The sequence below is a fragment of the Myzus persicae genome, unplaced genomic scaffold (genome assembly GCF_001856785.1).
Source record: "Myzus persicae strain clone G006 unplaced genomic scaffold, MPER_G0061.0, whole genome shotgun sequence".
Lineage (NCBI taxonomy): Eukaryota > Metazoa > Arthropoda > Insecta > Hemiptera > Aphididae > Myzus > Myzus persicae.
Window position 1 is genome coordinate 733099 of NW_019104178.1, and position 16399 is coordinate 749497.

Genomic DNA, 16399 nt, shown 5'->3' on the forward strand with positions numbered 1-16399 from the left:
TAGAGTATACATTTGTTTAATGATTAACAAGCATAGAAAGTACCTATTTTTTAAACTCTATACTTAATATATTTCAACCTTAAATAACATTGGCTCAGCTGCAATACAAAAAAATGTATGACTTCTCTAAGATAATACAAATATGAATTTACATAATATTATATACATTTTAAATTGTAACTAAATAATTGTTTCTTACTACAATATCATACAAACATAATTAGTCTATAAAGTATTGATACTTGTACCATAAATTGTTTGTTATATTCTTTACTTTTTGTCTGTGATATTACTGTATTAAATTTGAAATTGTATTTTGTTACCAATTTATATTCTTTAGTCATAAAAATATAATGAACTATTATATTATTACAGTCTGCACTCTGCAATTATGTAAAGCAATTTTTAAATTATTTATTTAAAAATATTTTTGATTTGGCTGATTGTAAATTAAATATTAAAATAATAAATATACTACTTAATTATATTAATTGTATAATTATTCAATAGACAAGACATAAGTATTGATTAAATGTACCTGTATATTTAATCAATGACTTAAGTAGGTACAGCAAAACCTATTTAATATTTATTGTCACCTTTGACTTCCAATAATAATAATTTATTTTGTAAGTTACTTATGTTAAACCTTTTAAATTCCAGGTGGTAATCATGTTAGACTATTAGCTGTGAGGTGAAATTTATCATATACACTCGTTATTATGTTTTGTGTTGGCATTGAAATTAAAATTCATAAATACAACTCTGCCACTGAAATATATTGTACCTATACATACTAATAGACAAAACTCAAGGTATCACAAAGTTAAGGAAACCCAACCAAGATTTTCAAGTAGAGAAATAGGTATTTGTTTAGTATGTGAGCTTCTGAAATGCTTAACCTACCATATTGGACATTCATTTAGAGTTTTTAAATCAAATTAAAAATCATAAAATTTAGTCTTTGTATTAATTACCTAGTAATGAATGTTGAATTGGCTATTACAGGAAATGTCAAAATTATTCAAAAAGTCATTAAATTATTTTGTTCTAAAAAATTATTTGCCTGCTAATAGATTGGTGCCTGCACGTTGTTAATAAACAATATAAATAATCATTTAGGCATAACACATACTAAACTCGATTTTTGCTCGGTAGGTCACATATAAACGAATACCGAAAAATATTTAGTACTTTAAGTTACAATCAAACATGTGTCAATGTCTGCATTTGATAAATATTACTGGGCGCTAGCACGTTTCATTTTGAATACAAAAAATTAAATAACAGCATCTATACATCCATGTATTGCAGATATTATTAAGATTTATTATTCTTTTTTTGTTGAATTGTCTTACATTATGTAATGGTATAATAGGAGCAAATTGGTGGATCATATTATTATCTTAATTTATTGATATTATTTTAAAGGTCTAAAGTAAAATTATTCATCTGAAGGATACATAAATTATTAAATTTGATGGATTTAATTTTAAATTTTTTTCTATATTGTACATGGAATTATAGCTTATTGAGTTGTGTTAAAATACGTTTAGAGACTGGAAATTCAGCGTGCTCGCAAAATTGAGCTGGGCTTTCATAAATTGTTTCATCTTTCATCACATTATCACAATATTATTTATTATTTTTCACTTGGATATCTTAATTCTTAATATTCTTATCAATAGTACTTTATCATATTTTCCTATCTATTATGGTTTCCACTCGTAAACAAACGAGCAGACGGTATCATTACAGATTATTATCAAGTTAATGAAAAAAATTGTTTTGCCATTAAACTCTACATTTTTATGAATTTGTAAATTTGAAACGTTGAATCCGAAATCGTGGTGTTGTACATTTTCTATAATTTTTTCACCATATTGTAAGAAAAATCGTTGTTTATTTTATGAAGTGTGAAAATCAATATTTTTACATTGAATTTATCCTGTTCAGTAAATGTAATTTAAACACAATACCCACAATTTTGAGTTTTATATTTGAATTAGATTTAACCTATTAATATAGTTGAAGGTAAGATAATATTATGTCACTCTTAATTTAGATATTTCAGTATGTATAATAGTTTAAAATATTATGAGTAATGAGTGATGACTGTAACTTAAATATTTGAAAATTTAGTCTATTGATAATTGATAAAATCAAAATTTAAACATTTCCATTCTTAGTATGCATCATAAAATAAATATTTAATTATCATGCAAAGCTGCATTCAGATTGTTTATCCATGAAAAGTTATGAATTATCATAAGGATAATGATGGTAGCATAGAACAATAGTAGGCTGCCCGCTGATAATAAAGAATTCAACTTACAACTTATTAGAAAACCAATTATCATAATATAACATATTAATATATTATGTATGATATACAATATACCTATTTATGTAATTTATTATATTATTGCTTATATTTAAAATCCATTGATTATTGTATTGAATTAAAAGCTTTTAATTTTATCAGTTTTTATTATAAACATTGATGATTTTTAACTTAAAATTTTAATTCAAAAGTAATGACCAACATAACACATACAACTAAACAAGTTTATATTTCATCTTCAATAAAAATAATTTTTATATTTGAGATTTATTATTTAATTCTCAACTAGGTGCATATTATGGGCATTATTTTCAATACTAATTAGAAAAATATTCAATTTATTTATTTTTAGTTGTATGTTCTTTTTTCTTGCTTACTAGTACCTAATTGTACAATTTTTTTTTTCAGAATCTAATTAATTAATAATTTTTATTTTTTAGAAAATGAATCAAAACGGTTTTAGTACTGGTGAAGAAGATTCACGTGGCCCACTTGATAAGATTTGCTGTTTACAGGAAGATGGATTTCGCTGTCAACGACAAGCTGGAAACGCATCATATAGTAAAAAAATTCGCAACACTGTCAGACAACTTAAACTACATTTGGACGCAGTTGTATGTTATAATTTGTAGTTATTTTTTTGATTTAGACTTCTAGTTATTATTGTATTTTTATTAAATAATGTTTTCTGTAGGCAAGACACATCTACATTTGTGATCATCACAAGAGTATGATTCAAAGCGCTAGAACGCTGAAACCATCTAGTCAAGATGAAGCACCAGAGGTAGATTTTTCACAACTACAGATGAATACGCTTAGGCGCTATAAAAAACATTTTAAAGTAGTGACCAAACCCAGTCTGAATAAAGCTCAAATGGCAGAGGTAATTATTTTACAAATTTTATTTGTATGTTTCGTAGTATTTATTTAACTTACTACATAGACGGATATCTGAAGAGCCGTAGGGGGGCTTAGGCATCCTAAAATTAAAACTATTATAATGATTATTGGATTATTCTAGCCTCCCCCCCCCCTCTAAATTCAACTAGATGTCTACCTATGACTTACTATTGAATTGTTAAATATTGATAGTAAAAAAGTCCACAATATCAAAATGTATGTTTTTATCAGTTGAAAAAAATATTTTTAAACATTTAAGTCATACTTAAATAACATTTTGCTATTTTAATACAAAAGATAACTTGAGTATGAAATATTTTGTGGATTAAGATTTGTTGGTTTGTGACAAATTAAAATAAATACATCTTAAAAAAATATTTATTAATCATGATTTTTTTTCTCAGACATTGTTAAACCATTTTAAAACCATATCTGTTAATGAAAAAGAAGCCCTTACATTCTTCATATACACAATCAAGACAAACGGTAACAAATTAGATCAAAAAAATGGAAATAATAATTCAGACACACCGTCGTAGTATAATTCTGTATTTTCAATTTGTAAAATTTTTTCTTAATATGTATTATGTATGTTTAATGTTTATCATTAGTATTAACATTAATTTATAATGTAAACAAAATATTCAAATAGTTAAGGGGAAAAATTTTATAGATCTTTCCCTAAATTAGTGATTAAAAATTGTATGTTCTGTGTTAAATCAATATTTTTATTTATATATTTATTTACTTCTCCTTAAAATGTAGTGTTTAAAAACATTTCTTTGAATCAATTATGTTATAAATTATATGCCTTGATAAACAATGAACTCATTTTGAGTTCAAACTTAAAAATATATTTTTTTTAATCTCTTTTGTATGTAATAACATTTTATTTATTGTACATTTATAACATATTGACATTATAAATATAAACTTACTATTATTATTTATTAATTTTTATTATTATTTATTAAAATGTGATTAAATAAAATTTCAATAATCATTAATTTTAATAAATTATTAATAATAATGTTTCATCTAGCATTAAAAATGTTAATAAAATTAATAATTTATTCATAACTTTAAGTGATAGAACTATGTAATGTAATTTTTATGTTAGCATTTTATAATGGTTTTTTTTATCTCTACAAATATATAATATTCATATATATGTTGTTCAATGAAATTTGCTGTAAAAATAAAATTAATCATACTATTATAACTTAAGAGTGGAATAACTACTGATATTCATACTTCTAAAAAATTATTTTTAGAAGTATTTAAAGTACTTCAATTAAAAGGTATTTCAATTTTAAATACATTAAAAATACTTACTTTTTTATTCAAAAATTATTAACCCCATTATATTTGAGTTATTGTCAAATATTTACCATTATCGTCAATATCAAAATGTAATAATTATATGTGTAGTTGACGATATGGCATTGCTGGAAAAAAAATTTTCAAAAAACCCAAACTAAAAATCTAGTTCAAAAGAATTTTTTATTGAGTATTTTTAAATACAAAATATAATAATGAGTATTTAAATACTTACAAAGAATATAATAATAAGTGTTTAAATACTTACAAAAAATATTTTACAAGTATGCTAATATTACATTATAGTCTTTAACACTTAAGAATACTGGCATTTGATACTAGGATCAAAAATAAAGGATGTTATTATTATATGTAATACAATTTAAAGATGAGATTATTATCTGGGCCACAATGGATGCTTTTATTGACATTATTTTAAATTAAGTTATGATAATTTAAAAATGTACAAAAATTGTTCAGTTTCTAATAATAATATTATCTTTAAATGTTATAATGATCCAATTCACATTAATTTTAAAAATGACAGAGTAAAATGAATTATTATTTACATAAAAATTGCTTCCTACATTATAAGTTTGTAAGACTGAGAAAACACACGCTGGTGCCACATTCTCTTAAGAAATCACCCATTCATTTTACTGGGTAAAATCCCATTTTTGAACTGAAACACTAACTACATAAATCTCTTAAATTTATTTTAGACTAAGATCGTTGTAATTTTTATTAGGACGTATTTAAAATAAATTTATAGAATATCAATTTTTCATTACAGAATATATTAAGCAATAAATGTAGTGTGCTAAAAGTGGTTAAGTGTTCAAATTCCAAAGCGATTAATTTAAATAAGTGTATAACATAATATATTTTATATTAGTCATTATATATATATATTTTTTGAAAATATTTATATCAAAATATTTTTAAAAAAAGCCGAATTATCTAATGAGTTTTATGTAATTTTTAATATTATATAATCCAAATTGACCACAAAATGTGTATCACTTGTTTCCCTTTTGCACAACGTTAACAAATAACTTATAAAATCAATTGGAATCAATTCAAATTTATAAGTATATTAGTTCAAATTAAATAATGAAAGTGTGTTATCAGCGCCACAGTTAGAGGTGGTGCTGAGGGCCCTATTCAGGCCTAAAGGTTTGAAATAGGGGGCCCCAAAATTTAACTCTCGCCTGGGCCCTCTAGTTGTGGCACTGTGTAGTGTCAGTTTGTATAAAATAACTAATATATGTATGAACTATAACAAATCATATTACTATATTTATTGCTTTTATTTTTTCTTTACAACTTAAAATGTTTAATATGGTATTTATTAATATGTTGGTTGTGTATTAGAAAACTGCAAACTATAAATATTATGGACTGAATTATTGCTACATATTTATTAATGATTAACATCTATGGTTTTATTTTTATATTCCTCGCAAAGCATCAAATGCATAGGTTTTTTGCTGTTGTTAAATATGCCTTTACATTTGTGGAGAAAACACCTAAATATTACATGCAGATTTTCCATAACTAGAAATTGAACATGTTTTATAAGTTAATATTAAATTTAAAAACTCTGTAAAGTTAACAGTGAATTGTGATGATATGTTCAGAATAGTTTACTGGCTAAGAACTTTAGTATTAGATTAATCAGGATTTCGAGCTTAAGTTCCACATCTAAAAAATGATACATAAAACCCCTTTGGAAAAATAATAACATCATTAAACATTTAAACACACACAATAGTTAGTTTATATTTAAAATATTAAATAGATATAAAATACCTTGTAAGTTATAATTAAAAATGAATGCTTCCGTAAATATTTTTAAAAATTGTAATTTATAATTTTATAAGATTTAAATAAATTTATAATTCAGTAATTAAGTATATAATAGTTATTGTAATACACAAACATATTTATAGATTTTTTTTTAAATGTTAGCCTCTTGAAATTATTTCTATTATTTACCATTGTGGACATTTTGGTATTATTTCACTTTTTTCATTATGCTATATGTGCTATACACATACAGTACATATACCTTTCCGTATTCACTTACGCATTGCCTACTGGCTACTACTTGTACTATACTATTAATTACTATCATAGAACAATACATATTACATCAAAACTAAAATACATAAGCTTTAAAAAAAAAGAATTCTAAACTTAGAGACATTTTTAAATAGATTGAAAACTTAAAAAGTTATTTTACCTGGGGAATGGGGATAGTGTTTAAATTAATGTATCATGCATAGATTATGTAGCCAATTTAGGTTAAAACGAATTAATTCAATTGCAAATCGGTAGATACATAATAACTTGATTTTATACAATAAAAAAATATAATTATGTTGCAGAATACAGAGTATCTAGCCATATGTAAAACAGCAAATTAATCATTATATTAATATAGGTGGTATACCTAGACTGGCTTACCTACCTAAGTCTACTGCTACCTGGGTAGCATTCCAATTACAGAATTTTGAATACTTTTTACAAGTATTCTAAATACAGTATTTTCGAATACCTACTTTTTAGCATTCAATCACATCTCCTTATTTTTCTTTATAAATTACATATGATTCATTATTTATTATTTTCAGTTTTTTTTTTAGATACAAATTCAATAACTTTTATTATTATTTATATTTTTGAATATTTTTATTTTTTACTTTGATATTATACAATTTTCGTTAGTTGTTTATTCAAAATAAAAGATATTATTTTGATAAAAACACAATTTAGCACATGTTAACTGTTATTACATCGGTCAGTTATTTCTGTTATACGTTGTATACAATTATACAAACAGTTATAATTGTATTAGTATTATAACTATATACAAATAGGTACTGAAATACAGTATTATATGTCAAAAATGTTAACATCAACTATTGCGAGTGTAATTCTTCTTTATTAAGTTTTAGGAAAAAATGTCACATCTACCAAACTTAATATTTAAATGAATCACAATACTACAAAATTTGGATTGATAGGTACAATTTATAACTAATATAGGTAGTAACATGCATGTGTATATTATCAAGAATATTAATCTTTTTATCTGTTCATTCATAAATATCAATATATAATTTAATAAAATATGAACATTATGAACTATTATTTTTGTCATCGAAATATACTAAAAAAAATATTCAAAAAATATTAGGAAATCCGAAATACCATCATCATAAAGTATTGTGTAATAGGTGTGTATTTTGAATATTTTTTTTTAGGTAGGTATTCGGAATATGTACTCAAAATACTTAAAAAAAGTATTTTACCGAAATCTGGGTGTAATCATGGGCGGTAAGGTACTTTTTTAGTTTTTACCTAGATATATTTAATAGGGCTACATATACTTAGCGCCTATGGCCATATTATATTGTTTATAAAAAGAATTTAACTTCTTTTGAGTTTTATCGTTGGCACAAATCTTGGTCCATTTTTTTTTCTTTTTGAAGCCCCCCTTTCGAAATTTTGTTTAGATATAATTAATAATATCACATATATTATTTAATAAATTAAAACACAATATTTGCAAAATGCCACAGTCACAATTATAGCCAATGCCCAATAGGAAAAGTAAACTAAAAATAATAACACCTGATGAAGTATTAAATAATACCATAGAGTAAGAATAGGTAAATTATATTATTGAACTTCCTTACCTACCTTATGGTTTATAGTTATAAACTGTCTATTAATGTTGACTTAAGAGAAGATGATATTTTAGACATTCAAGCGTTGTTTAAAAATAGAACAAATCGAATTTATTACGATATGAATATATGTATATAAACGTAGATAGTAGATATGTCACACTTAGGTATCGCTAATCGAAAAATTAATTATTATTATTGTTGCTTATTTTTGTTATTCGAACATCGATTTACGATTATGTTTATTTATATTTACATTTTATACATAATTTAGTTTCAGCACAATAGTACACACAACAAAGTAGATATGCATCAATACGAATATCGACGAGTTTATACAGAAGCCCCTAGGTACAAATATTTCAAATACGCATCGCATTACGGGCCGCCAGAGCGACAGCCAGTATTATAAAAATTTACTTTTATATTATTATTTTTTTTTTAAATTTTTTTTTGGGAGGGACCTTCCGGGGAAATCCCTATTTCCCGATGAGCCTATCCGCCCATGGGAATAGGTAAATAATTATCGAATTCAACAACAATAACATATAGTAGGCACATTATGTAGTCTGTATAGGTAGGTATTTCAAATTTAAATATAGAACTATGATCATTGATATTATCATTCTAGTCGAGTTAATATAAAATAAAACAACTTATATTTACTTTAAAACAACTATATTAATATAAAAATAATTTAATCGTAGAACAAATTAAATTTAAAAACAATTTAAACAGTAAAAATAAACCTCTGAATGTTTGTGACTCGGTTGAATGTTTTAAATCTCTGTTTTGGATTATGCATGGACGCATAATGTTTTAAAAGTGAAACACAACCGCAAGACAAAAATATTTTAATTATTATACCTATTATACTATACGTATTGTACTTAGTAGTTAGTACTATACGTCTATACGTAACTAAGTAGGTATGTCGTATAAATGTATAATATTGCATTACATATCGTTTTTATAAGTTCTGTATGTCGCAGAACCATCTATATGGGCGCATACAGTCATATTCGTATACAGATATTCGTGTTTATATACCTGCGTGTGTATAGATATAAATATAATAAAATTCAATACTATATTATAATAAATTTGTATGCAGAGTGTGCTAGCGAGTGTTACTGCAAGTGCACCATTGAAGTAGGTACCGACCAATACCGAACAAGGTACTATAAAATACTACCTACGTTTATTATTAAAAATTTTTTTTTTTCACACAGTACAATTTAGATAGATATTTAATGTATAATAATAATATATTGTGTAGTTGAGTTATAACTTATAAATTATAATCTTGTTCGTTAGGTAGTACCTACTGGCTACTGCGCTACTGTAGTATTACGTAGTAATACTTTTTAACTATATAGTTTTTTGCCTTTTTGAATTAATGTTCTGTTCGAATAGTACTAACTCGAAAGCTTTATTTTGTCTATATATATATCATATCATATTATGTAATATTGTAATGATATTATAGAAACCAGGAAGTTTATGATAATAGAACTTTTTTAGTTTGCAAATAAATGAAATGTTTTATGTACATGTACCGCAATATATTGATATACATTTTAACATTTGTATTTATTTTTTAAATCCTTCATTAGACAAACATGTATAGCAGAGCCAAGAGATGCGTTTATTATGTTGCGGAGGTACTTGCGTGCGTACATTTACAAAACTATACGTCTACACAGCGTTATTTTTGTGGTTTAAAAACAAAAATTGCCATTTGCGATCGTCAACGCAGTCTATAGTTTTACGCGCGCTTTTGCTTATGCACATTGACATTGCAGTTATTGCACGCTGCAGGTTGCAGCTGATATAGGCATATAGCCTATAGTTTATGATATATATATATACCTATAGGTATAGGTTTATGTTGCATCTTATGTTATTATAATATGCACAAAGGAATAATATGATATTATGTTTAAGTGTGCTAGTGTGCACGTATAAACACGTCACATAAACGTGTAATGGTGCATCAGCTGTCCATTGGGTTTTGTCTTGTTTTGTCGGTATAGTGTATAGATTATTATAATTCCAGAGCGAAGCGTACAACATTATATAGATTATTATAGTTAGGTATTGTATATTCGTAATAAGCCCGTTCACGGGACAACCGTTTAACAACATCGGTAAACGGGGATACAACATTGGCAAAGTTTTTACCTCATTCCACGTGACACGTTTTATTAAAGATTATTTTGTTTTCGCAGCATAATATGCCTACATCGAAATAATGGAAATTAAGACATTTGAATTCAATATCATTAGGAAACACTGAGTATCAGCTATGTAATCGAAGCACATTTTTAAAAAGTATAAGAGATGAATTTTGATCGATTATAACTCATAAATTATAACCTAGAGGCTAGAGTCTATAGACTAAGTATTGTCTATTTTTATCAAACTGTTTGGAAACAACCCGTGGACTACGATCTTCATAACATCATATTCCTATAAATACCCGATTAAATAACGACAAGAATTGAGTCGAACCGATAGTTGTCCCAAATGGCTTAATCCACACCGAACAAGTCATATTATGAAAAATTGCCTAATACAAAATATATTATCACGAAAAGATTGATGACAAGCTATCCAATATTATAACTCGACGTCAGATGCAGGACGTGTGCGCAGCGTTTTCGTGCAACACTTTGTTCGATTTGGTGCATGTGGGTATTCTTTTTTAGTTTATAGTAGTACCTAATACCATGTTATAAACATTTTGAAATTATTTCGTGCGAGGCGGCTGCGGCGGCAAACGAGCGTACGGCATTTAGTGTGCGCACGGCGTGCATTTCGCCTGAAAGGGTATGTACACAATATAATAATAATAATAATAATATACAATATTATAATGTATTATACAATATACGTACACGTAACGTGTAACGTGTGTCGTCACGTGAGTGTATGTGTAATGCCCTCGCACATATATATATTATATTATAAATGTACGATGTGTGTGCGAGCCGTACGTTGTTATACGTTATACGGCGGCGGCAACGACGGCGGTCGGGTGCGAGGGGTGGCGGGTGGCGGTTGGAAGAGTGGCATTATAAACGGTGGAAAAAAGGACAATATGACTATGGAGAGAAAAAATATATATACGTGTGTGCGCGCCAGTGTGTGTGTGCGCGCACCCGTCGTGTGTGATATACACGTACGGTATATACGTATACGTATGCTCGAACACACACGCACACGCACACGCGCGGGATCGCGCGGACGCTATAGCATTATACACTATACACGTATATATACGTATAATATTATGTTTTATGCTGTGCGAGCCTGCTGCTACACGGCGGCCCGCGTGCGTGTGCGTGTGTGCGTGCGTGTGTGTGTGTGTTGGCTCATGAATTATTCGCGCGCGGCCCAACGGATTTCGAAATAACGCCGTCGGATTGGCCGGGTCCCGCGGTCTATATAAAATCGGCCAATGGCGGCCGGGCGACGGGTCGAGTGCCGCGCGGACCCCCTGTTCACCGCGCTGCGTACATACAACAGTACTGCCGACCGACCGATATACACACGTCCATCTGCCAGGTATTTATATATGCGCTTTTTTTTTTTTTCCCAATTTTTCTCGCTTTTCTACCTCTACGACGGTACGTACGTACGTTTTGCAACAGCACAACGCATTACTGTCTTCCCGTCGCTTCAATTCGGCGTCGACAACAACAACATTTTATCGCCGTCGCTCCGTTGTCGCGCGTCGTCCGTTTTTTTCGCCGTCGCGATACCGCTGTTTTCGCTCGTTTCCGACACCGCGATAACACTATTGTTATACCGCCTACTCTACCACTGCTGCTGCTTCTGCTACGTTTTCTTGTATTTGTGTGTCCACACCACGAACACGGCATCGAAAATCGTATGATTTACTGGTACGTACCACGCATATACCCCGTTCGTCTGGGTGGAAAAAAAACGCACCGAATTTTTCGGTTTTCACGAATTTTCACCGCGATGGCTGCTCGTACGGCAACGGCCCGAGGTCGCATTCGCGGCACCGATGGCGCCGCCTACGATAGATGCTTTAAAACAGCGATTTCATCGTAGTTATAGATAGATATTTAACCTGAATGTCAACGGCGACGCCTCGTCGGCCCGCTCGAGTATGATTAATAATAATAATAATAGTTATAATAATCTCCTATATTAAAAATATGATACAGTCATTGTAATATGTGTGCGTCCAAAAGGGCTTTTTAAACAGGGCGCTCTTCGTACGCTTTCCAAGCGACCATTTACGGGCACGTTCTCGGTATAGGTACGCCTTATCTATCGGTCGTCGGCGCCGCCGCCGTCGTCGTTTTCGCGTTACGTTCGTCAACCACCCACCCGCCCGCCCGCTGTGTTTACACTTAACAGTTTTCCGTGACATCTCTCTCGGCGAGCAAAACGCACCGGTTCGGCCGTGTCGAGCCGAACACAAAATTTCGCCGTCACTTCGTTTTGTAAGCGCGCGATGCGCAACGGCGCATGGGAACGTTGTTCTTGTCGCACGCAAGCGCGCACATAAAAATGGCGGCAAACCGATGGCGGAGCGAATCCACCGGACCGGCCACGGCAATTTTTCCGCCGACCCGCGTCCAATTTCTCGATTTCCCGCCGCCGCCGCGCTATCAGAAAAATTTTGGTCGCCGAGACAACGACTTGAAGCTACGGGCGGCGGCTGCAGCAGAAGCATCGTACAGTGGCGGCCCCCCGCAAAAGTGATAGCAGACGCGTAGGCCCGCGGGTGGTCACCGCGCGCAACAACAACAAAAACAACAACCGTACACCGCCATACGCGTTATCTATATTATATTGGTATATAACATTTGATCGTTTAGCGTTGCTCGTTTGCCTCCGCCATGGGCTTGGGGCACTCTGCTGCCCGATTGATGACGTTCTTGGCTGACGGAATTATATTATTATTACATAATAATACATTATTATAATATTATTACGATCGAGTTTTATGGGGGTGGCCACCGCGTAGGTAGGTGGTAGGTAGACCGAGAAATATTATTATTATTATTATTATTATTCGTTGTCGTTGTCATGGAGTAATTTTGAAACCGAAAACGCGCGTTAAACCTGTCCGCCGCCGCCTCCGGTTCGTCTTGGTGGAGGGGGAACGCGCATGGAGGAAGGTGTTACCGACGGCGATGATAATTGACACAACGAAAAACGGTCGTTGGGATAATATTTTATCATCGTGTCCGTCGTCTTCTTCGTCAATTATTAATTATTATTATATGTTTACTGTTATTAACATCGTTTCTGCAAACGACGCAAATCTTTTATTGAATTCTCCCAAAACTATCGGCCACAATCTAATTTCTCTTGTCCGTTTTGTTCGTTTGTAGCTCCAGAACAATTTAAAATCGACGGTGTATAATCTCCAGAACCGACCGGGTAGAGCAGACTTGATCTCAGAGAGTTCTCAGTGGAGTTGAAATCAAAATATATCAAATCATGTAAGTATATTCAATTTAATTTTCATATTTACAATCATATTATATTATACTCTACACGTTTGCGGTAAACGTTCGTCGACGACGACGACGATTAAAACCGCCATGGTCGCTGTAATTACACTTACTGTTATTATTTTTATCATCATCAATTAGGAGGTGTCTACATAATATATTATTATTATCGACGTATTAATGTTAGTATCGCTATGCGGTGGTATTGCATAACGTGTTAACTCTGACAAGTCGGCAAAATTTTATTATATTATTTTACGACTACCTACTACTGATGTTTTATTTGCATTGCGGTCATATTTTACTTCAACTACTGTGCACAAGTGTTAGGTAAAAGATTATAACGAGAGTATTGTGCGTGCATGTCGTTCAAAGAACACACGACGTCATCAGACTTATTTATAATAATTGCCATCTTTGTCGTCTGCTCGTTCATCTTTATCGTTAGCACATTACCATGTACGGGTTTTGTCGCGTTATGGCGCGGTGATGTTGGCAGGTATTATTATTATTATTATTATTATTTTGTGTACTAAAGTACAAAACTAGACGACGTTAATTGTTCCCCGACAGTGTCGGTCTTGGTCGGCGATCGATCGGTCGGCCGGTTAAATGTCAATAACAATAATATTATTATGTTTTATCGTTCCTCGCGTATCTAAGATTATCGTCTCATAGCTGCTGCTGCCGGTGTAATGTAATGATAATAATAATAATAATTGTACGATAACGTTTGTACACTAAAATTCTGTGTTTTGTTTTCACAAGTTTACGGTAATCGTCGAGCGTTATATACCGCACGTAGGGACGTACCAGAGACGACGTCTGTTTACATAACGGCCGAAAAACGGTTGGTAGATTGATAGGGGAACGTTAGGTGCGTTTCGGTCGGACAGATGGCGTTAGCATACCGAGCACGAAACATTACGAAACCATTGATACTACTTACCACCGAAACGTTGGCGTCGACTAATGGGGACGCCGCTACACACCATAAGCAAATAATACGAACCATTTCCGTGGGTTTAACAGTTTTTAAATTCTTGTACACAAATCGTGTGTTCGCATTTTCATCTCTCGTTTTCATCGAAGGCAATTGTTCAAACTCGTTTTGGTAAAATTCCGTAGGTACGTAATAGTTATAATTATTTTAGTACAAATATACCATAATATACCTATATATATATATATATATATGCATATACATATATTACATTTTAATAACACTGTCTCGCTATTGGTTCTCGGAATATTCCTGTCCGAGTAACAATATTATTGTAGTTTATTACGAGCGTGTGTTACACTTTGTCGTTCACTAGGCCGAAATATTTTTATTTACAATTTTTCGATTCCTGGAAGAACCCAAATCTAGTAAGTATGTATCTTACCATTGCATTACAATTAGATATTTTATTAGGTATTTACTATTATGTTATTGGCAGGTTAGATTATCACGAATTTAATTTCTAATCTTATCTAATTTGTTTATTCGTGTTGATGATGGTTTCTGTATGGACCGCTGCGGGTATACCGAGAGAAATAATAGTTGTTCGATTTATGAAATAACTATTTTAGGATTGTTTTGTTTCCAAGAAATTATTTGATATGGCCTAAAATGTAATATTATGTGTCAGTTTCAGAACAATTTTTGTATGTAAATTGGATTTTTAGTATCTAATAATAAAAGCTTGTATTGCCGTTTGCTGACTTGTCTGGTTACATTTTAAGAAAATGTTGATAGTTATTATGGATCTTTATCTGTTTTTTTGACCAAAAACTATTATTGATATATTTAACATTTTTAATTCGTTAAATTAGTACCTTATATTGTAAATAATATTATTCTAAGATTATGTTTTAGTTTTAATGTTAATGAATTTATAGCATAAATAATTTTATTGTTGTCCCAATAGACAATTTTTTTTTTTTTTTATTTTTTAAACGGTATATACAATCTGTTCCTTAGGAACAATAAGAATATGAGATAAATGATAAACAATAGACAAAATAATATATACAATTGTAAACTTAATGTCGATATGTATCAAAATTGTGTGTATACAAATAAGACTATTTGACTGTAAACATATTCTTGTTAACTAATGTGCATGTCTATAGTAGAGCTACAACGTTATTTACTAGCAGTATTTTATAAATAACTTAAAATAGTAAATAATGAGCTTAGGGTGCGTTAGCAGCAGTTGACCGTGTTTTTCTATAGTTGGATGTATTGTCATGATTTTTGATATTCGATTTGTTATTTGGAATACTAAACAAATATTGAAATGTTATTTAAGTATCCATTAAGTGGAAGATCACATTTTAAATTTACCAAAACAACCAAATCAAGTACTTTTAAATAGCAATTATGATGGAGTTATCTAAATAATTAGATAAATATTTATTGGCATCTCTGAGTTTTGTCCTATGTATCAAAATGTCATTACTACTACCTACTCTACCTATTTCAAAAATTTCGAAAAAAGGTATTAACTAAACTAGGTATTTCATTTGAACACCATTTTATCTTGAATAAATAGACTTTGCTTTATCATTATAATTTTCATATCTGTTATGTCTTACTGTATAGAAATAAATTAACTAATGATTGATTAATAAGTAGGTAGCTGATTATAAAT

General features: G+C 30.0%; 1 protein-coding gene across 2 annotated transcripts; it reads left to right on the forward strand.

The window, feature by feature from the left end:
* Window positions 1–1745: 1745 nt before the first annotated feature.
* Window positions 1746–4119, forward strand: LOC111039663 (histone deacetylase complex subunit SAP30 homolog). Of its 2 annotated transcripts, XM_022323258.1 has the most exons (4): window positions 1746–2034; window positions 2785–2958; window positions 3039–3227; window positions 3649–3783. In XM_022323258.1, exons 2-4 carry the CDS (start codon window positions 2788–2790, stop codon window positions 3781–3783), a joined length of 495 nt encoding a protein of 164 aa, XP_022178950.1. In that variant the 5' UTR covers window positions 1746–2034; window positions 2785–2787. The 2 variants fall into 2 exon arrangements, with proteins under 2 accessions (XP_022178950.1, XP_022178951.1); XM_022323259.1 differs by lacking the exon at window positions 1746–2034 and having other exon boundaries at window positions 2788–2958; window positions 3649–4119.
* The last annotated feature ends 12280 nt before the right edge of the window (window positions 4120–16399 follow it).

Coding starts and splice junctions, on each gene's coding strand:
- LOC111039663 (XM_022323258.1), top strand. CDS start 2,788: ATGAATCAAAACGGTTTTAGTACTGGTGAAGAAGATTCACGTGGCCCA. Junction 2,959..3,038: donor AACTACATTTGGACGCAGTT/GTATGTTATAAT, acceptor TGTTTTCTGTAG/GCAAGACACATCTACATTTG. Junction 3,228..3,648: donor ATAAAGCTCAAATGGCAGAG/GTAATTATTTTA, acceptor TTTTTTTCTCAG/ACATTGTTAAACCATTTTAA.